This window comes from Pleurodeles waltl, chromosome 1_1 (assembly GCF_031143425.1).
Source record: "Pleurodeles waltl isolate 20211129_DDA chromosome 1_1, aPleWal1.hap1.20221129, whole genome shotgun sequence".
NCBI classification, from domain to species: Eukaryota; Metazoa; Chordata; class Amphibia; order Caudata; family Salamandridae; genus Pleurodeles; species Pleurodeles waltl.
In genome coordinates, this window is record NC_090436.1 from 301,089,053 (window position 1) to 301,111,199 (window position 22,147).

The 22,147-nt window shown below is 47.8% G+C and overlaps 1 protein-coding gene across 1 annotated transcript in view; it reads right to left on the reverse strand.

Moving 5' to 3' along the window:
• Window positions 1–447: 447 nt before the first annotated feature.
• The window catches only part of DHX29 (DExH-box helicase 29), a 935,315-nt gene continuing 913,615 nt past the window's right edge, over window positions 448–22,147 (reverse strand). Inside the window, exon 27 of the mRNA XM_069222079.1 lies at window positions 448–725. Within this exon, the coding sequence (XP_069078180.1) occupies window positions 673–725 (53 nt within the window). The 3' untranslated portion in view covers window positions 448–672. The remainder of the gene's footprint in view (window positions 726–22,147) is intronic.

Sequence of the window (22,147 nt, forward strand, 5' to 3'; positions counted from 1 at the left end):
CAAATAGCTAAAAACACTAGACATTTAGAGGAATACAGCGCACCCCTGCGCTTACCCCTGCACTTGCGCTGAATTAAGCTGCCTAGCGCCAATGCAGGCATCCTTGAACCATAGTGCAAGGGTGCCTGCATTGACTGGATAGATTGTTTATGTGCAGGAAAGTGTCCTTCCTGCACATAAACAATCTATAATGGCGATTTGGCACTTCTATGTGTGCTGTAAAATGCAGCACACATAGAAGTACCAAAGCGTCATTTTGAATGAACACCTTCCTGCAAAAAAGTGGCATTACAACTACTTGTAAATATGGAGTGTCACTAAATATATTGCAGTTGTAAATATTCGAATGCTTGTGTTTTGTTGGGTTACTGAAATTCACATTTACCTGAGCACGTGTAGGTATTGGCTTACAATTCATCAAATAAATGCAAACGATTCAGCTTTTTTAGAAGATATTTTATAAAGAAATAACATTTTATTGTACATATTAACGTGATAATTCGTTAAATATACCAACTCAAAACCAGACCAGCTAATTATAAAATAATTAAAAGAAAGACAAAGCGAATGCAGTCATTCCCCATCTTAGTGTCCAAAGCTGAAGTGTTGATTAACTTAAATCCATTTTTACTTGTATGTTTTCTTCGTTCAGGACGTTTGGAACCAGTGCTTTTAGTTATTTTCCGTTTTTATCAGTTCTGTTATGATGTGCAAAATCTTGTCATCTACAAAAAAGGATGAAAAAGGTAAATAAAATTATCTTCATACATTATAACAAGCCATCTCTTTCATCACCAGTGGCACATATGTAGAAATATTCTAAAAGGATTAACCAAGAGAGACACACACACACATAGTGTTGACTAAGGGGTCAAGGCATAAGGAGATGTGAAAAACTCTACTGCCATGGCCTGATACCCACCATCAACCACTTGCACCCTGAATAAGTATCAAAAACTCTTCAATATCTCCTTGCTCACCCTCTACCTGCTATCACTCAATATGTTTGTAATTTAAAAGTGAGCTACACCCTTTAGCTTCCAGGCCATCATAGCGACATGAAATCACTACCACTATGGACCTCTAAAGTGACCACACCAGACCCCTCTAGAGTATGTGCTTCTCTAGGCTGGGTGTCACGGTTTTGCCTAATAGGACACTCTCACAGACCCATGCTGACACAAAGGTGACCCTCCCTATCAAGAAAAAAAAAACACGCTCACAGCTCCTACTGTAATAGAGATTTGTTATGGTTGCCCCTTTAATCTCACTTCTTTATTGAGTAAGCAATGGTGCTTCAGGCCGACATCCACTAATACTGTGAGGTAACTTACAGATCACTTGCGATCACTGGATCCAAAAACTACAAGTGGTGTAGGAGGCTGGCCTGGCTTATAGTGGGTACCTTATGGTACTTACACCTTGTGCCAGCTCCAGTTATCCCTTATTAGTAGAATAGAGGTGTTTCTAGCAGCTTAGGCTGTTAGAGGTAGCAATGGCAACGCAGCTTAGGCTGAACTAGGAACCATGCAAAGCTCCTACCATACCACTTATATCATATAGCACAATATCATAAGATAACACAATACTCAGAGTTACTAAAAATAAAGGTACTTTATTTTAGTGACAATATGCCAAAAGTATCTCAGAGGATACCCTCACTTAGGAGGTAAGTAATATACACAAATTATATGTACACAAACCCAAAACAGGTAAGTAACAATAAGAAACGTAGTGCAAACAATGTAGAATCACAATAGGATGCAATAGGTAGACATAGGCCTAGGGGCAACACAAACCATATACTCCAAAAGTGGAATGCGAATCATGAATGGACCCCAGGCCTATGGAAGGTTGTAGAGGGTTGCTGGGACTGTGAGAAAACAGTAGGGGGGGCAAAATACCCCACCCCAAGACCCTGAAAAGTAGGAGTAAAGTTACCCTACTACCCCAGAAAGACAATATAGTCGAAATAGGGGATTCTGCAAGAACCACAACTGCTACCAAAGCACTGAAGACGAATCTCTGGATCTGAGAACCTGTAAAGGAAGGGGACAAATTCCAAGAGTCACGCAAGTATCAAGGGAGGTGGGTGGGCGGGCGGGGGGTGGGGGGACAGGAGCCCACTAGACCCCAAATGAAGGTGCAAAAGTGCTGCCTCTGGGTGGAAGAAGCCGAAGATTCTGCAACAACGGAAAGTGCCAGGAACTTCTCCTTTGGTCAGAAGATGTCCCATGGCGTGCTGGAGGATGCAGAAGTGTTTCCACACAGAAATACCGCAAACAAGCCTTGCTAGTTGCAAGAGTCGTGGCTGAGGCTTTTGGGTGCTGCTGGGGACCAGGAAGGACCAGGATGTCGCACCTTGGATGAGGAGACAGAGGGGGCGCTCAGCAACTCAGAGAGCCCCCACAGAAGCAGGCAGCACCCGCAGAAGTACCGGAACAGGCACTTAGAAGATCCGAGGACAGCGGTTGACTCAGAGTCACAAAGGAGGGTCCCACGACGTCGGAGTCCAACTCAGCGAGATGGGCAATGCAGGACCGAGTGCTGGGGACCCAGGCTAGGCTGTGCACAAAGGAATCTTCCAACTCAGCGAGATGGGCAATGCAGGACCGAGTTCTGGGGACCCAGGCTAGGCTGTGCACAAAGGAATCCTTGGAGAAGTGCACAGAAGCCGGAGCAGCTGCAGATCAAGCAATACACAGGTTTGCTGTCTGGCGTGGGGAGGGAAGGAATTACCTCCACCAAATTTGGACAGAAGGGCCACTGGACTGTGGGAGACACTTGGACCCAGCTCCTGTGTTCCAGGGATCACTCTCGTCAGGATGAGAGGGGACCCAGAGGACCGGTGATGCAGAAGTTTGGTTCCTGCATTAGCAGGAGGAAGATTCCGTCGACCCACAGGAGATTTCTTCTTGGCTTCCAGTGCAAGGTGAAGGCAGACAGCCCTCAGAGCATGCACCACTAGGAAACAGTCGAGAAAGCCAGCAGAATGAGACGCTACAATGTTGCTGGTAGTCGTCTTGCTACTTTGTTGCGGTTTTGCAGGCCTCCTGGAGCACTCAGCGGTCGATCCTTGGCAGAAGTCGAAGAGGGAAGTGCAGAGGAATTCTGGTGAGCTCTTGCATTCGTTATCTGAGGAATAGCCCAGAGGGGAGACCCTAAATAGCCCAAAAAGGAGGTTTGGCTACTGAGAAAGGAGGCTTGGCTACTAAGAGAGGTAAGCACCTATCAGGAGGGGTCCCTGACGTCATCTGCTGGCACTGGCCACTCAGAGCTGTCCATTGTGCCCCAGCACCTCTGAATCCAAGATGGCAGAGGTCTAGGACACACTGGAGGAGCTCTGGGCACAGAATGGTAATGGGTGACAATTCCATGATCCTATACATGTTACAGGGCCATGTTCGGAGTTACCAATGTGACGCTACATATAGGTAGTGACCTATATGTAGTGCATGTGTGTAATGGTGTCCCTGCACTCACAAAGTCTGGGGAATTTGCCCTGAACAATGTGGGGGCACCTTAGTGCCGGGGTGCCCACACACTAAGTAACTTGGCACCTAACCTTCACCAAGTGAGGGTTAGACATGTAGGTGACTTATAAGTTACTTATGTGCAGTGAAAATGGCTGTGAAATAACGTGGACGTTATTTTACTAAGGCTGCAGTGGCAGTCCTGTGTAAGAATTGTCTGAGCTCCCTATGGGTGGCAAAAGAAATGCTGCAGCCCATAGGGATCTCCTGGAACCCCAATACCCTGGGTACCTAGGTACCATATACAAGGGAATTATAAGGGTCTTCCAGTGTGCCAATGAGAATTGGTAAAATTATTCAATAACCTGCAGTGACAATTTTAAAAGCAGAGAGAGCATAAACACTGAGGTTCTGGTTAGCAGAGCCTCAGTGATACAGTTAGGCACCACACAGGGAACGCATAGAGGCCACAAACGTCTGAGCACTGGGGTCCTGGCTAGCAGGATCGCAGTGAGGCAATAAAAACACCCTGACATTTACTCACAAACAGGCCAAAAGTGGGGATAACAAGGCTAGAAAGAGGCTACCTTCCTACAAGTGGTCACTCTAATCAAAAACTACTCTCCAACAAATATACAGCCACCCCAGCCTTTCCATTAGCAATCCTTTTGATCTTAAGCCCTTCTCCAATTGTTACCAGGTTCCCCCTAACATTGACCCTTTCCCTGTCTAACAACTCTCGTATATGCATAAACAATTCTATCTTCCCAGTTGGAATACTTAGCACCCATGCCCTTCAGATGTTATAGCAATTAATCAATATATATTTTATTTCAGTCAATTCATATACAGAGTGCAACAACTGATAGAGAATGACAAGTTATATACTGGTAATACTGATCTTGGACCTTGTTTTAGTAGATAAATGTATATTTTTTCAAAATGGCAATTTGAATTATATTTTTACACTATAAAATTAACTTTACCTCAAGAGAGCTTCTATGGTATTCATAAACACAAGCAGGGACGAGGATAAGATACTACCCTCACCCCTCTGCTGCAGACGTGGATTCATTAGGGGAATTTGGAAGATGTGGTTAGAAGGGACTAATGTGAATACATTAGACTTAAAAGCCTGACCAAACAAAGTGCATGATCTAGAGCCAGAGTCAATGCAGTAATATTTGTCCAGTGAGTGGACTAATCACCAGGTGACCATTTTGGGATTCCCAGAGATTGAAAAGTGTCTCATTCGGGCAGCAGTGTTTTTGTGCAAAACCGGTTTGAATAGACTAGTCAGTTACAGAGATCTGATGTATATAGTTCTTTAGATTGATCACTATAACACTTATGGCATCGTACCATATGAAGTGTGAAATGACATTTCTGCTGGAAACGTATGATTCGGTAGAACTAAATCGTGGCAACAAATCTGGTTACTGTAAAAATCCAAATTTAAGAAACGTGTGTTTTCTAGGACATTGTGGAGGAATACTACTTAAGCCTCAGAGGCACAGGAAAGGGATCTCCTTTTCTTTTTCTAGCTGAAATAAAAAGTAGATTCAATTATATTTATTGTGGCACAATTGTTTGCAGAGGGGTGTCTGGGGAAGGAGTTACACCACTCTCCTGCATTCTCATTTCCTGTCTGTCAGTAAAAAGCAGCAGACATATTTACATGCCTAACAGAATGTGAAAGTGCATTCATTTTCAGCCCACTCATTAAGAAAGAGAGAGAAAGAGAGAGAAAGAGAGAGAGAGAGAGAGGGGACAGGCAGAGACAGACAGACAAAAGTGAGGGGAGTCAACTTGCCAGGGCTCAGGGCGAGCCAGGGCTCAGGGCGAGAAAAGCCTTGCCTTTATCTCTGACAGATCAGCCAGCTTGTTCATTCCTCATCTTCTTCTTATTTGCTAAGCTTGATAAAGGGAACCCGTGTGGGACAGTAAATGTGCAGTAACCATAAATGCATGTGCCTCTCCTCACAGCAACCTTCCTGCTCCTCATTTTGTGCCGAGCAGCCCTTGTCCTGCTTACTGACATAGTCCTGTTTTAAGCATCATGTTTTCTAACAGAGGCTTCTTTTTAATTTAAGTTTGCAGACACTTGTTCTTGAACATGTAACAAGTGATGAATTGCTATTTCATCAAATGCACATTTCTGGCATGTGTGTTTAGTCTGTAAATGTATAATGAATATGCCTCATAAGCAAGATGAATAAAAAATACATTTAGTGATAATTTAGAGACTATTTAGCTTAGAAATCATTCCATGAATGTCAAATCTTATGACTGTTTCCCTCAGTGCTATCAGTTTAATCACTTGCTTTAAGGCTTCTTCCTTTTAGTTTTAGCTTCTTAAACACTCTAAGGCAGTTCCCTCCCTATGTGTAAAATGGAATAGGGCTATAGTTAAAACAGTTAAGCACACTGGGGCCCATATTTATACTTTTTGACGCAAAACTGCGCTAAGGCAGTTTTGCGTCAAAAAAATTAGCGCCGGCTAACGCCATTCTGAAGCGCCATGCGGGCGCCGTATTTATTGAATGACGTTAGCCGGCGTTAGCCGCCGGCGCCGTCTGGTGTGCGTTAAAAAAACGACGTACACCAGGCAGCGCCGGCGTAGGGGGAAATGGGGCTTGGGCGTCAAGAAATGGGGCAAGTCAGGTTGAGGCAATTTTTTCGCCTCAACCCGATTTGCGCCATTTTTTTTTCACTCCCACCCCCCATAGAAATGACTCCTGTCTTAGCAAAGACAGGAGTCATGCCCCCTTGCCCAATGGCCAGGCCCAGGGGACTTCTGTCCCCTGGGCATGATCATTGGGCATAGTGGCATGTAGGGGGGCACAAATCAGGCCCCCCTATGCCACACATTTTTTTTTTTTAAAAACACTTACCTGAACTTACCTTAATGTCCCTGGGATGGGTCCCTCCAGCCTTGGGTGTCCTCCTGGGGTGGGCATGGGTGACAGGGGGTGTCCCTGGGGGCATGGGGGGGCACCTCTGGGCTCCTTCAGAGCCCACAGGTCCCTTAACGCCTGCCTTTTGCAGGTGCTAAAAAACGGCGCAAAAGCGGCCGTACGTCATTTTTTTTGACCTGCGTGATTTTTCCCACGCACATGCCTCGGAGTCGATTTTTTAGACGGGAACGCCTACCTTGCATATAATTAACGCAAAGTAGGTGTCCACGCTAAAAAATGACGCTAACTCCATGGACTTTGGCGCTAGACGCGTCTATCGCCAAAGTATAAATATGGAGTTAGTTTTGCGTCAAAATTGCGTCCAAAAAAATGACGCAATTTCGGCGCAAACGGAGTATAAATATGCCCCTGGATTTCACCAATAGTGTACCCTACCCTCATGAGGCCTATCCCAGGAAAACACCTATCACTGTAGAGTCCCCATTGCGCCACGCTACCTGTGTGCTGTTACAGGGCTGAGCACAACAGTAGTCTCCCACGCGCAGCTCACGCAAATGTGTACTTGTGTTCATGTATAACCAGTCAAGTGCCCATTACGGTTGCTGCACCACAGCAGCCTTATCTTAAAAGATGGACACTGGCGGTAAACAAGAGCAGTCTGTTTAGCGTGTGATTACCGTGAGTGAGACACTAGTAGTGAGGCTCACCCACAGTTAAAAGCCCAAAAACTGGGTGATCAAAAAAAGCAAACAATCTGGGTGTACTGCTGTGGCAGGACCCAGTGCAACAGTGGCACTGGGGCATATCAGGCTCCTGAGGCCAGGACTGTGTCATTGTCAGTCCTGGAAAAACTGAGTGATAGCTGTCAATGTGCATTAACGCACCTGCACTAGCCATCAGACAGATTCATTGCTTCACACTACTGCTTGACTCTCACTCACAGCCAGGGTCTGCATTTTTGTAAATTTATTTTAACATTTTGGTTGCATCTAAAATAAATATGGCTTATTAAACACACCTGCCTTGAGTAGTGCTTGAAAGGTTGTAATGATGTTAATGATTTTTGCAATACATATTTCTTTTTTTAATTATGTAGTACACCCAGGGGTATATTTACTAACATTTTGCACTGGTTTTGCATCACAAAAGTGACGTAAATCCATGCCAAATGTTTATTTGAAATGTTCTTTTCCAGTGTGAAACTTGTTTTACACTGTAAAGTTGCCAAAAAGTAACAGAAAGCAGCCCTTAGTGTTGTTTTGAATTACTTAGCATCAAGGAGGCGTTGCATTGGTGGTACATGGATGCTCTCATGCAACCACCCATGGTTGTTGAAGCAGAACCTTATTTGCTAAAGAAAAAAACAGAAAACAGGGCTTTATGTAAAAAAAATAATGCTGTTTTAACATTGGCCGTATCGATGAAATACTTTTATTTCTCCAAACGAGTCCGCATTTGCATGTGCGTTGCAATGTATAGCATACGTACAAAGTAGGAAAAGTTGAAAAGTTAGCATAAGCATAGTATTTTGTCCCTGTAGATATGGAACTTTACTACTCTCTCATTCTCATGCAACACAGCACCTTTAGTTGTAGCCCTGAGTTGCAATACACTTTAGTAAATATACCCCCACCCCCCAAATGATCAATGGCAACAGGGCACATTACAAAAGAAGAAGCACAGAAACAAGTTAACATAATTTTAAGGTATGCTTTGTTTACATTTAGTGGATAATATCTTGCAGGAGACGAACCAAAATGTTTTTATTTTCCCTGAATGAAAGAAGGATATGTATTAGATGGCATTTGTGGGAAGGTTATCCATGCTTTGAGGATACATTGGAGAAAAGCTTTTTTTTTTTTCACCTTTGAGTTGTTGAATCTGAGGGAGTTTTGAGTTCTAGTTTGTCTCATGTCTCCTATGAGAGACTAGCTGGTTGCTTAAAATTGTGTCCTATACAGGTAATGCATCAAGTTCTGAATTTGAGGCAACCATGGAGAAGCAACCAATGGAGTAAACACAGTACAGAAGGTTCAATCTGATGAATTCACTGGCAGAAAGCCATGCTACTTAATGTAGAACAGCTTTCTAAATATTAGGGCCAAAAAGTAGTGCATTTTCTCTTATTAGGAAAGATAAGAGAAAAGCTGTTCAGAGGTATATTGGCAGGATCGGAGGTTTGATTGTTGGTAAGACGTGTACATAAATGGTAATATTGCAAAATCGTCAAAATGGTGATATTCAAGACAGTTTTGATGGGATGCTCTTCAGAATGCAACAGAAGATGTAGTTAGGTAATCTGAGTGTAGGAGGCTGGCCTGCTTAGTAGTGGGTACTTAAGGTACTTGCACCTTAAACCAGGTCCAGTTATCCCTTATTAGTTAAATGTAGGCAGTGTTATAGCAGCCTAGGCTGCCTAGCGGTAGCTGTAGCAGAGCAGCTTAGGCTGAGCTAGGAGACATGCAAAGCTCCTGCAATACCACTATAGTTACACTATACTTATACACAATAAAAGACAATACTCAGTGTTACCAAAAATGAGGGTACTTTATTTTAGTGGCACAAGGCCAAAAATATCTTAGAGACAATACTCCTTCAGGAGGTAAGTATTATATACAATATATACACTAGAGACCAAAATCAGGTAAGTAAATAGTCATAGAATAGTGCAAACAGTAGAAAATACAATAGAATGCAATAGGCCTAGGGGCAACATAAACCATATACTAAGAAAGTGGAATGCAAATCACCAATTCTCCCCTAGGCAAGTGTAGTGTGTAGAGGGGCACTGGGAGTGTAAGAAAACACCAAAGGTAAGAAAAATACCACACCCCAGACCCCAGGAAAGTAGGAGTAAAGTACTGCAAGTTTCCTCAGGACACACTACAAGTTGTCATAAAAGTTATGGCAAGAACCAAGCAAGACTGCAATCAACAAATGGTGGATTCCTTGATCTGATGACCTGTGAAGAGAGGGGACCAAGTCCAGAAGTCGCAGAAGATTACAGGAAGGACAAGAGCCCCAGCCAACCTAGAAGATGGTGCAAAAGTGGCTTCTCCAGTTAGAAGAAGTCTGCAGAAGAGCACCAAAGAAGATGGCTGCGCGTTCCTGCCTGGTGCAGGAGATGTCCTACGTCGAGAGGTTGGATGCAGGCTGTCTACGTCGCTGGATTCGTCCAACAAGCCTTGGTCCAAGCAAGGTCGCAGTTTGTATCAAAATGGTGCTGCCTGGACCCAGGAGAGACCTGGGGGCCTCCACTAGGACTGAGGAAGCAGAGGGGGCTCCCAACACTGGAGAGACCCCACAGACGACCAGGCAGCAGCCATGGGAGTCCCAGGACATGGGGACAAAGAAGATGCAAAGTGCGGTTGGTGCAGCACAACAAAAGAAGGTCCCACGCCACCGGAGAACAACTCGGTGAGTTGTGCGTCGCAGGATGGAGTGCTGGGGACCTGGGCTACACTGTGCATGAAGGATTCTTGAAAGAAGTACAAAGAAGCCCAAGGAGCTGGTGATGATGCGTGCACAGGGGTCACAAACTGGGATGGCAAGCTCTTACCTCCTCCAAATTTGGACAGCTGGACCTTAGGTCGTGTTGGTCCACTTCCTGTGTTCCAGGGAGCACGCTCGTCGTCAGGAGAGGAGTCCCAGAGAACCAGTCGTCATCACAAGGTGCCTGCAGGAGCAGAGAAGTGACTCTGTCACTCCACGGGAGATTCCTTCAGTTCTTCTGGTGCAGGGTGAAGACATGGAGTCATCAGAGCGTGCACACCTTGGAAACTGTTGCAAATGTTGGCTGGAGCTGAAGTTGCAGGGCACAGGAGTCGTCCTGGATACTTTGTTGCAGTTACAGCGGTTCCTGGAGCAGTCTGTGGTTGATCTGACGGTCAGAAGCTGAAGCGGAGGATACAGAGGATTCCTGAAGGAGTCTTGCAAGCTGAATCTGAGGAAACACCCAGAGAAGAGACGCTGAATAGCCCTGAGTGGTAGCTTGGCTACCTACCCAGATATGCACCTAACAGGAGGGGTCTCTGACATCACCTGCTGGCACTGGCCACTCAGAGGTCTCCAGAGTGTCCCACACCTTGGAATCCAAGATGGCTAATGCCAGTGACACGCTGGAGGAGCTCTGGGCATGCACCACCCCTGGGATGGTGATGGAAAGGGGAGTGGTCACTCCCCTTTCCTTTGTCCAGTATCGCGCCACAGCAGGGATGGGGGGTCCTTGAACCGTTGTAGACTAGCTTATGCAAGGAGGGCACCATCTGTACCCTTTCCAGAGGCTCTGGGAGGCTACCCCTCACAAGCCTGTAACACCTATTTCCAAAGGGAGAGGGTGTAACACCCTCCTCCCAAAGGAAATGCATTGTTCTGCCTTCCTGGGATTGAGCTGCTCAGTGCCCAGGAGGGCAGAAACCTGTCAGTGAGGTGGCAGCAGCTGCAGCTACAGTACAAGCCTCAGAGAGTTGGTTTCGCAGTACTGGTCCATGGTGGAGCCCCCAGGATGCATGGGATTGGCCCCCCAATACCAGATTTGGAATGGGGGGAACATTCCATGATCTTAGACACCTCATATGGCAATATTCGGAGTTACCATTGTGAAGCTCCATATAGGTATTGACCTATATGTAGTGGACGCGTGTAATGGTATCCCCGCACTCATGAACAGCGTGAGTGCGGGGATACCACTTGATAGCGTGGGGGCACTTTTCCTAGTGCAAGGGTGCCCTCACACTTAGTAACTTTGCACCTAGCCTTCAGTAAATGAAGGTTAGACATATAGGTGACTTGTAAGTTACTTAAGTGCAGTGAAAATGGCTGTGAAATAATGTGGGCACTATTTCACTCAGGCTACAGTGGCAGTCCTGGAGAAAGGTTTGTCTGAGCTCCTTATGGGTGGCAAAAGAAATCCTGCAGCCCATAAGGATCTCCTGGAACCCCAATGCCCTGGGTACCTAGGTACCATCTACTAGGTACTTATAAGGGGGTCCAGTTTGCCAACTGGAATATAAAGTCACTAAACTATAGTGACTAATTTAGTAAGTAGAGAGAGCATAAGCACTGGAGTTCTGGTTAGCAGAACTTCAGTGACACAGTTAAGCACTACAGACAACATACACATTAGGCCACAAACTATGAGCACTGGGGTCCTGGCTAGCAGGATCCCAGTGAAACAGATGTAAACAAACTGACACACAAGTAAAAATGGGGGTAACATGCCAGGCAAGATGGTACTTTCCTACACAACTCCCCCCCCACCCTCCAAACGAGGGACAATAAGGCTAACCTTGACCAGATGAGTCTTCATTGTCTAAGTGGAAATAGCTGGAGAGTGCATCTGCATTGGAGTGATTACTCTCAGGTCTATGTTCCACTGTAAAGTCCATACCCTGTAGGGAAGTGGACCACCTCAATAATTTAGGGTTTTCACCTTTCATCTGTTTTAGCCATACAAGAGGTTTGCGGTCTGTCTGAATAATGAACTGAGTCCCAAATAAGTATGGTCTCAACTTCTTCAGAGCCCAGACCACAGTAAAGGCCTCCCTCTCTATGGCAGACCAACACTTTTTCTAGGGGTCAACCTCCTTCTGATAAAAGCAACAGGTTGATCCTGGCCCTGTGAGTTAAGTTTTGATAACACTGCCCCAACCCCCAGTTCAGAAACATCTGTCTGGACAATAAATTTCTGGGAGTAATTTGGGCTTTTTAGGACAAGTGAAGTACACGTAGCCTGCTTAAGCTCCACAACAGCTTTCTGACAGCTGCCTGTCCACAATACCTTTTAAGGCATCTTTTTGGAAGTGAGGTCATTAAGAGGGGTAACAATGGAGCCATAGTTCTTAATGAACCTCCAGTAATATCCAGTGAGACCTAAGAAGGCTCTGAATTGGGTCTGAGTAGTAGGGGGAGCTCACTCCATAATTGTCTGGATCTTCCCCTGTAGTGGTTCAGTCTGTTCTCCACCTATCAGGTGGCCCAGATAAACCACTTTCCCCTGCCCTATCTGGCATTTTGAAGCCTTGATAATGAGGCCTGCCTTTTGCAGAGCCTCAAATTATTCCACAGGTGGACTAAGTGGTCATCCCAGTTGGAGCTAAATACAGCAATGTCATCTAAGTATGCTGCGCTGAAAGCTTCCAAACCTTGGAGGACTGTATTCACCAGCCTTTGGAAAGTGGCAGGTGAATTTTTCAAACCAAAGGGCATAACTGTGAGCTGATAATGCCCTCCTAAGGTTGTAAATGCAGTTTTTGCTTTAGCACCCTCTGATAACTTGATCTGCCAATACCCTGCAGCCAAATCAAAGGTGCTTAGATACTTGGCAGAAGCCAGTGTATCTATGAGCTCATCTGCCCTGGGTATAGGGTGAGCATCTATATTAGTTACAGTATTAAGCCCTCTATAATCTACACAACACCACATTTCTCTCTTTCCTTCTTTGAAATGAGGTTTGGGGACAAGCACCACTGGGCTGTCCCAGGGGCTATCAGAGGGGTCAATAACTCCTATTTCCAACATTTTCTGCAGCTCAGATTTAATACAGTCTCTGACATGGTCAGGCGGCCTATAAATCTTACTTTTGACAGGCTAGCAGGATCCCAGTGAAACAGACGTAAACAAACTGACACACAAGTAAAAATGGGGGTAACATGCCAGGCAAGATGGTACTTTCCTACACAACTCCCCCCCACCCCCCAAACGAGGGACAATAAGGCACACCTTGCCCAGATGAGTCTTCATTGTCTAAGTGGAAATATCTGTAGAGTCCATCTGCACTGGAGTGATTACTCCCAGGTCTATTTTCTGTGTCCATGGCAAGAAGACATCCCATCTCCTTCTGAGTTTTTCAGAGAGTCCCATGATCATGCCTTTCAGTGTTTTGTTAAACCTCTCAACCAGTCCATTTGTTTGTGGATGAGGAGGGTGGTAAATTTGTACATTACACCACACTACTTCCACATAGCTTTCAAGTATGCAGACATGAAGTTACTACCTCAGTCTGATACAACTTCCTTAGGGAAACCCACCCTGGAAAATATTCCTAGGAGGGCCTTTGCCACTGCAGGTGCTGTAGTGTTCCTTAAGGGGAGTGCTTCTGTGTATCTTGTGGCATGATCCACTATCACAAGGATGAACCTATTACCAGAAGCTGTTGAAGGGTCAAGTGGCCATCAATATCAACCCCTACCCTCTCAAAGGGCATACCAACCACTGGCAGTGGGATTAAGGGGGCCTTTGGGGTATCACCAGTCTTGCCACTGGCTTGGCAGGTCACACAACAAAACTCCTTGGTGTCCTCTGACATATGAGGCCAGTGAAAATGAGGAACAAGTCTGTCCCATGTTTTACTTTGCCCCAAATGTCCAGCCAAGGGGATATCATGTGCCAGAGTTAGGAGGAATTCCCTATACTGTAAAGGGATGACCAGTCTCCTGGTGGCACCAGGGTTAGGGTCCCTTGCCTCAGTATAGAGGAGATTGTTCTCCCAGTAAACTCGTGGGAATCACTGATATCCCCATTTTGCTGTTTGACAGCTTGCTGTCTGAGACCCTCTAGTGTGGGACAGGTCTGCTGTGCCACACCCAGCTCCTCCCTGGCAGGCCCATCTGCACCCAAGAGCTTGGTTGTATCAGCTTGAAGCTCCTCTGGTGTAGGTTCTGCAAAGAGGGCTGACCCCTCCTTATCAAAAGGGGAATCTTCTGGAGAGGGAGGGATAGCGGACAAGAGTTGCCCTTCCTACCCTTAGTTTTTGGGAATACTTGGTCCATTGTTCCAGGATCCAAGTTTTCCTATCCTCTTTGCTTCTTGGCCTGAGCCCTGGTAAGAGCAGAGATATGCCCTGGAATGCCCAGCATGGATGCATGGGCCTCCAACTCCACTTCAGCCCAAGCTGAAGTTTCCAAATCATTGCCCAAGAGACACTCGACAGGTAAGTCAGTGGACACCACAACCTTCTTTGGACCAGTAACACCCCCCAGCTGAGATTCACAACAGCCATGGGGTGGCAATCAGTATTGTTATGGACATCTGTCACTTGGTACTGATGACCAAGTAGGTGTTGCTTAGGGGCAACCAGTTTCTCCATTCCCATAGTGACACTGGCACCTGTGTCCCTGAAGGCCTCAATCTGAACACCATTTATTAGGGGTAGTTGCTTGTACTTATCCATATTAAGGGGACAAGCAACTAAAGTGGCAAGGTCAATGCCACCATCAGAGACTAAAATAGCCTCTGTGGTCTCCCTTACTAGACTAACCCCCACTACATTACCAAAAGTGAGCCCAGCTACACCCTTTGATTGGCTATTCGTAGTGTTTTTCCCACCACCACTGTTATTACTAGTTAATTTTCTGGTCTCTCTTAACTTGATTCTATATTGTTCAGTGGTTAAGCCTAAACCATCCAAGAGTGCACTTTTCAGAACATGGTCGTTTTCTGAGTCATCCTCCCTGACAATAAGGAGCCTGTCTCTCCTCTTGCCAGTGAAAGACACCTACAGGATAGCAGCCCACTGTGCTTGAGGGACCCTCTGAACTTTACAGGCCCTCTCACGTTCAGCAAACTACTTATAAATGTCATCCTCATCCTTGTAAGGGGGAACAACCTTGTGTAGATTTCTGGAATCAAATGTGTGTTCCCTAACACTGGAGTTCCTGAAACTACAGCTGCCACCACCATGGGGAACTAACCCCAACCCCTGCCTTTCTCTTTCCACAGCCAGGGATTCCCTGTCTAACACCAACTGTTGCTGCTTTAGCCTCAGTCTGGCCTCTTCCAACCTCAGCTTTCTGAGTTCCCTATCTAGGGACTGGTCCTCAGGGTTTGCTGTGTGTGACACTTCCAAGACAGAAGTGACATGGGAATTGGCAGAGGAAGATCTTTCCCTAACTGGAGTAACTCTAGTTACCTGGCCTCTAGGTGTGAAGGGTGCCCTACTTGTGTGTGACTCCTTCCCACTACCAGCTACACTAGGAGGATTTTTCATTGAATTATCTGTGGAAGCACCCTCCCCTGGATCTTCAGAATGATCTCCTGAATCTACCTGGGTGGAATCTCCCTCTACCTCCCCCTCTGACTGTACTTGACCAGTGGTATGTCCCTGGTCATCCTGCAAGAGGGGATTTAAGAGATATTCCTTGTTGGGGTTCTTCCCGAAACTTCTTTCTAAGCAGAGACCCCTCAAACTTTTGAAATTCAAACTTTCATAATTGTCTTTACAACCCTGGGGGTAGCCCCTACAACAGAAATAGTGAAAGAAAGAGGTTAGGGCTAAGAGTGAAACGTTAGCAAACTATTTGGCCTAACTTTTTAGAGAAAAGAATAACTTTTCAGAAACTTTAGAAACTTTTAGAAAGTTTAAAAGAACGTTTTAGAAAGTGAAAAATGATTACTAGGTACAATTAGGTAAAGTTCTAAGTATTGGAGTACACTTTTATTGTGCAAAGCACTAGTAACAAAGTGGTAAACCAATTGCAAGTACTTATCCCACCGCTGCACCACCAGTGTAGGAGGCTGGCCTGGTTTGTAGTGGGTACCTAAGGTACTTACACCTTATCTCAGGTCCAGTTATCCATTTTTAGTGAAATGTAGGCAGTGTTCTAGCAGCTTAGGCTGTCTAGAGATAGCTGTAGCAGAGTGGCTTAGGCTGAACTAGGAGACATGTAAAGCTCCTGCAATACGAATATAGTTACACAGTACTTAAACACAATAAAAGACAATACTCAGTGTTACCAAAAATAAAGGTACTTTATTTTAGTGACACAAGGCCAAAACTATCTTAGAGACAGTACACCTTCTGGAGGTAAGGATTATACACAATATATACTCTAGAGACCAAAATCCGGTAAGTGAATAGTCAAAGAATAGTGCAAACAGTAGAAAATACAATGGAATGCAATAGGCCTAGGGGCAACATAAACCATATACTAAGAAAGTAGAATGCGAATCACCAATTCCCCCCTAGGCAAGTGTAGTGTGTAGAGGGGTGCTGGGAGCGGAAGAAAACACCAAACGTAAGTAAAATACCCCACCGCAGAGCCCAGGAAAGTAGGAGTAAAGTACTGCAAGTTTCCTCAGGACACACTACAAGTCGTGATAAGAGTTATTGCAAGAACCAAGCAAGACTGCTCCCAACAAATGGTGGATTCCTGGACCTGAAGACCTGTAGAGAGAGGGGAACAAGTCCAGAAGTCGCAGAAGACTCCAGGAAGGACAGTAGCCCCTGTCAACCTAGAAGATGGTGCAAAAGTGGCTTCTCCGTTAGAAGAAGTTTGCAGAAGAGTACCAAAGAAGATGGCTGCGGGTTCCCGCGTGGTACAGGAGATGTCCCATGTTGAGATGTTGGATGCAGGCTGTTTGCGTCACTGGATTCGTTCAACAAACCTTGGTTCAAGCAAGGTCGTGGTCTGCGTCAAAATGTCACTGCCTGGACGCAGGAGGAACATGAGGGCCTCAACTCAGACTTAGGAAGCAGAGGGGGCTCCCAACACTGGAGAGAGCCCACAGAAGACCAGGCAGCACCCACGGGAGTCCCACGACACGGGGACAAAGAAGATGCAAATAGCGGTGGGTGCAGCACAACAAAAGAAGGCCCCATGCCGCCGGAGAACAATTCAGCGAGCTGCGCATCACAGGATAGAGTGCTGGAGACCTGAGCTATACTGTGCATGAAGGATTCTTGGAAGAAGTGCACAGAAGCCCAAGGAGCTGGAGATGACGCGTGCACAGGGGCACTGTCGCAAGCCAGGAAGGCAAGCTCTTACCTCCTCAAAATTTGGACAGCTGGACTTTAGGACAGTCTGGGTCGTGTTGGCACACCACCTGTATTCCAGGGAGCACACATATCATCAGGAGAGGAGTAGCAGAGAACCGGTCGTCATCGCAGAAGGTGCCTGCAGGAGCAGGGAAGTTACTCCTTCACTCCACAGGAGGTTACTTCGGTTCTTCTTGTGCAGGATGAAGACAGAGTCCTCAGAGCGTGCACACCTTGGAAACTGTTGCAGCTCCACCAGCCTGCCTCCGTGCCCCAGACCCCGAAGTTGCTGCTGAAAAAAGTTTGAGACCCTCCACCACACGCAGGCACCCGCCTGCGCCCCATCCCTGGTGTCTAGTGGTAGGCTTATGTTCCGTTTATTGTATTTTGTATTCTGTTTTCCCTGTACTGTTGCGCTGATTTTTTGTGCCCATTTGCTGTGTCTGCTCCGCTTCTCTGCCCGTTTTGCCTTTTTTGCCCTTTTTCGCTTTTTCCGGCTCTTGTCGGTTTCCCCATCCCTGCGTCCCCTATGGCCCCGCCCCCTCGTGCTCCCATTTGCCACTCCCTCCCACCTCCCCTTCTTAATGGCGGCTGCTGCGCGGTGCTGAGTGTGACCCCCGGACCTGCCTTAAGGCCAGGAGTCACTCGACATGGCAGACAGCTCCACCAGCCTGCCTCCGTGCCCCAGGCCCCACCCTTGCTGCTGAAGAAAGTTTGAGGCCCTCCACCACCCGCAGGCACCCGCCTGTGCCTCATACCTGGTGTCTAGTGGTAGGCATATCTTCCGTTTATTGTATTTTGTATTCTGTTTTTGCATTCTGTTTTTCCCTGTACTGTTGTGCTGATATTTTGTGCCCATTTGCTGTGTCTGCTCATCTTCTCTGCCCGTTTTGCCTTTTTTTGCCTGTTTTCGCTTTTTCCAGCTCTTGCCGGTTTCCCTGTCCCTGCGTTCCAGTGGTCCGCCCCCATTTGCCACCCCTTCTCGCCTCCCAGATGCTCCTCCCTCCAGCCTCCCCTTCTTAATGGCAGCCGCTGCGCGGTGCCGATTATGACCCCCTGACCTGCCTTAAGGCCAGGAGTCACTCGACACAGCACACAGCTCCACCAGTCTGCCTCCATGCCCCAGACCCCACCCTTGCTGCTGAAGAAAGTTCAAGGCCCTCCACCACCCGGAGGCACCCACCTGTGTCTCATCCCTGGTGTCTAGTGGTAGGCGTATTTTCAGTTTATTGTATTTTGTATTCTGTTTTTGCATTCTGTTTTTCCCTGTACTGTTGTGCTGACTTTTTGTGTCCATTTGCTGTGTGTGCTCCGCTTCTCTGCCCGTTTTGCCTGCTTTTTCTTTTTCTGGCTCTTGCCGGTTTTCCCCGTCCCTGCCGCTGCATCCCTTGTGGCCCACCCCCCTGGTGCCCCCATTTGCCACACCCTCCCGCCTCCCAGCTGCTCCTCCCTTCCACCACCCCTTCTTAATGGCAGCCCGCCTCCAGTGCGCCAAAGGCAAGCTCGTATGCACCCGTCCGCGCTGGGACTGCGCCCAGCGCCCATCCCCCGGGTCCACACACCTCCGGCGTCCCCATGCGCCTTGACTCCACCACAGAGCTTCACGATCTTAGCCCCGGCCGGTACACCGCCTGCGCCCAAGCCGACCCCAGACACACCCACGGACCTTTGGCATGTCACTTCTCCTGCACTCAAGCCAACAAACACCAAAACACCACCAAACACCCCAATCACCTCAGCTGCATCCTCATCAACACCCGCTCCATCCACAAGCACGCCATTGAGCTTTGGGATCTACGCACAACAGCCTCTCCTGACATTGCCTTCTTCACTGAAACATGGATGAACCCCTCATCGTAACCAGACTTCGCCATAGCCATCCCAATACAAAATCACCCGTAGAGACCGTATCAACAAATTAGGAGAGGGAATCGCCATAATACACAGAAATTCCATCTGAATTTCCACCAACACCAACAACACCCTGGACGCCGCATAGCACCTACACTTTCAGATACACATCAACGCCAACAACACCTTGAAAGGAACTCTTGTCTACAGGCACCATGCCCCCTTCCCCTATTCTGTAACACCATTGCCAACGCTATCAGCTCCAACGCCCTCGCCTCCATGGACTACCTGCTCATCGGTGACCTAAATTTCCACCTGGAGAGCACCAGCAACTGCAACTCCATTCGCCTGCTGGACAACCTCCCAAACCTCGGCCTCAAGCAACCACCTCACCCACCCCCAGACACACGCTTAACGCCATATTCTCCTCCAGCAGCCACATAGCCTTCACTCACACCACCGAACTCCATTGGACTGACCACCACTGCATCCACTGCTCCTTCCTGAAGCCCACCACCAACTTTATCCTATCCCTCACTGTAGGAAAGTACCATCTTGCCTGGCATGTTACCCCCATTTTTACTGTATGTATGTTTGTTTTTGCTGTGTCACTGGGATCCTGCTAGCCAGGCCCCAGTGCTCATAAAGTGTGCCCTATGTGTGTTCCCTGTGTGGTGCATAACTGTATCACTGAGGCCCTACTAACCAGAACCTCAGTGTTTATGCTCTCTCTGCTTTTAAAATTGTCACTGCAGGCTAGTGACTAATTTTACCAATTCTGATTGGCACACTGGAACACCCTTATAATTCCCTAGTATATGATACTTAGGTACCCAGGGTATTGGGGTTCCAGGAGATCCCTATGGGCTGCAGCATTTCTTTTGCCACCCAGAGGGAGCTCAGACAATTCTTACACAGGACTGCCACTGCAGCCTGAGTGAAATAACGTACACATTATTTCACAGCCATTTTACACTGCACTTAAGTAACTTATAAGTCACCTATATGTCTAACCCTCACTTGGTGAAGGTTAGGCGGCCAAAAAAAGGGAATTATGACCGCGGTGGAAACCGCCAACATAGGCAGCCACTTTAACACTCCGACCGCCACGGCGGTACAGACAAGCAGCGCGGCGGTCACCGCCAACAGACAGGCGGAAGACAATGTACCGCCCACAGTATTACAACCCGCCAATCCGCCACCTTTTCCGGGGCGGATTCACCGTGGATAAAAACACAGCGGAAACAGATTTTGCAATGGGAAAGCGCTCCCCTTAACACACGCCACGAGGAAGGAGGCCACCATGGAGCCCGAACTACAAATACTCCCTGCACTTGTCTTCCTGCTCCTCTACAAACACCAGCAACGTAGGTGCCGAAGACAACGGTGAGTACTGCACCTACGACATAGGGGAGGGGGGAGGCAAAAGTCAGGGGGACACACACGCAACACCCCCACCCCAAACCCGACCCTCACCCACTACAACACACACACCAATGCATTTCCAAACAGCACAGTAACAACCAACAACCCCCCCGCAAGAATGCAAAGACAAAAGAAAATCAGTTCAAACATTGTAATGTATCAAAATACAGTAACCAAATATATACATATATATATATATAAACATTCGAAAATCATACATCACGATTAGTACTGCAGGTATGCACATATCAATGTCCGTGGACCACTGGGGCCCAAAATGCATGGGCGAGGCCCACACTAAATACCTGTCCACAAACGGAGAGAACACTGCAGGGGCATCAGATAGAAATACAACAGGCACCTCAGGGGGAAGGGAAGGGAGGGGGGCACCTCAGCCGATTACCGCACCACGCCAGATCCACGACGGGGCTCCATGCCCATTGATGTATCCTGGGGAGTGCAAAGCCACAGTCTCTCAAGTCTCTCCAGTGGGTGGTTTGCCCACTGCTTTATCCTGGGGAGTGCAAAGCCACAGTCTCTCAAGTCTCTCCAGTGGGTGGTTTGCCCACTGTACCATCCTGGAGAGTGCAAAGCCACAGTCTCTCAAGTCTCTCCAGTGGGTGGTTTGCCCACTGCTTTATCCTGGGGCGTGCAAAGGCACAGTCTCTCAAGTCTCTCCAGTGGGTGGTTTGCCCACTGCTTTATCCTGGGGAGTGCAAAGCCACAGTCTCTCAAGTCTCTCCAGTGGGTGGTTTGCCCACTGTACCATCCTGGGGAGTGCAAAGCCGCAGTCTCTCAAGTGGATGCAGGTCTCCACTGGTTCTGGAGGGGGACTGGTGCCCAGAGTGCTTCATCCTGTGAAGGACAGACAGAGTAGATGCAGGCACTCCACTGGTTCTAGAGGGGGACTGGTGCCCAGAGTGCTTCATCCTGTGAAGGACAGACAGAGTGGATGCAGGTCTCCACTGGTTCTGGAGGGGGAGTGGTGCCCAGAGTGCATCACGCTCCCCGTGACGGTCCCAGTTCTGTCACTGTCCCAGCTGCACATGGGCTAACGATGCTTGATTTGGCGGTCTTTGCCCTGTTCAGCGGTCTTCACCATGGCGGTCTTTGCCCTGTTCAGCGGTCTTCACCATGGTGGTCTTTGCCCTGTTCAGCGGTCTTCACCATGGTGGTCTTTGCCCTGTTCAGCGGTGCTTGCCTTTGCTCTGTTCAGCGGTCTTCACCATGGCGGTCTTTGCCCTGTTCAGCGGTGCTTGCCTTTGCTGTCTTTGCCCTGTTCAGCGGTCTTCACCATGGCGGTCTTTGCCCTGTTCAGCGGTGCTTGCCTTTGCTGTCTCTGACCTGTGCAGCGGTGTGTGGCATGACTGTCCCTCAGTGCCCAGCGGGGCTGTGGCTGCCGGGGCCCTCCAGGTCACGGACGCTGGCGGTGGTCTCCGGACCAGTGACGATACTGGTGCCCTCCAGGGCACTGACTCTGGCGGTGGTCTCCGGACCAGTGACGATACTGCTGCCCTCCAGGGCACTGACTCTGGCGGTGGTCTCCGGACCAGTGACGATACTGGTGCCCTCCAGGACACTGACTCTGGCGGTGGTCTCCGGACCAGTGACGACAGTGCTGGCGGTGGCATCCCAGCCGGCGGGGAGGATGGCGGCCTTCTCCGCCGTGCTGCTCTTACCAGACTTTGGAGACTTCTTCTGCCCCTTCACCACCTTGGGAGGAGTCA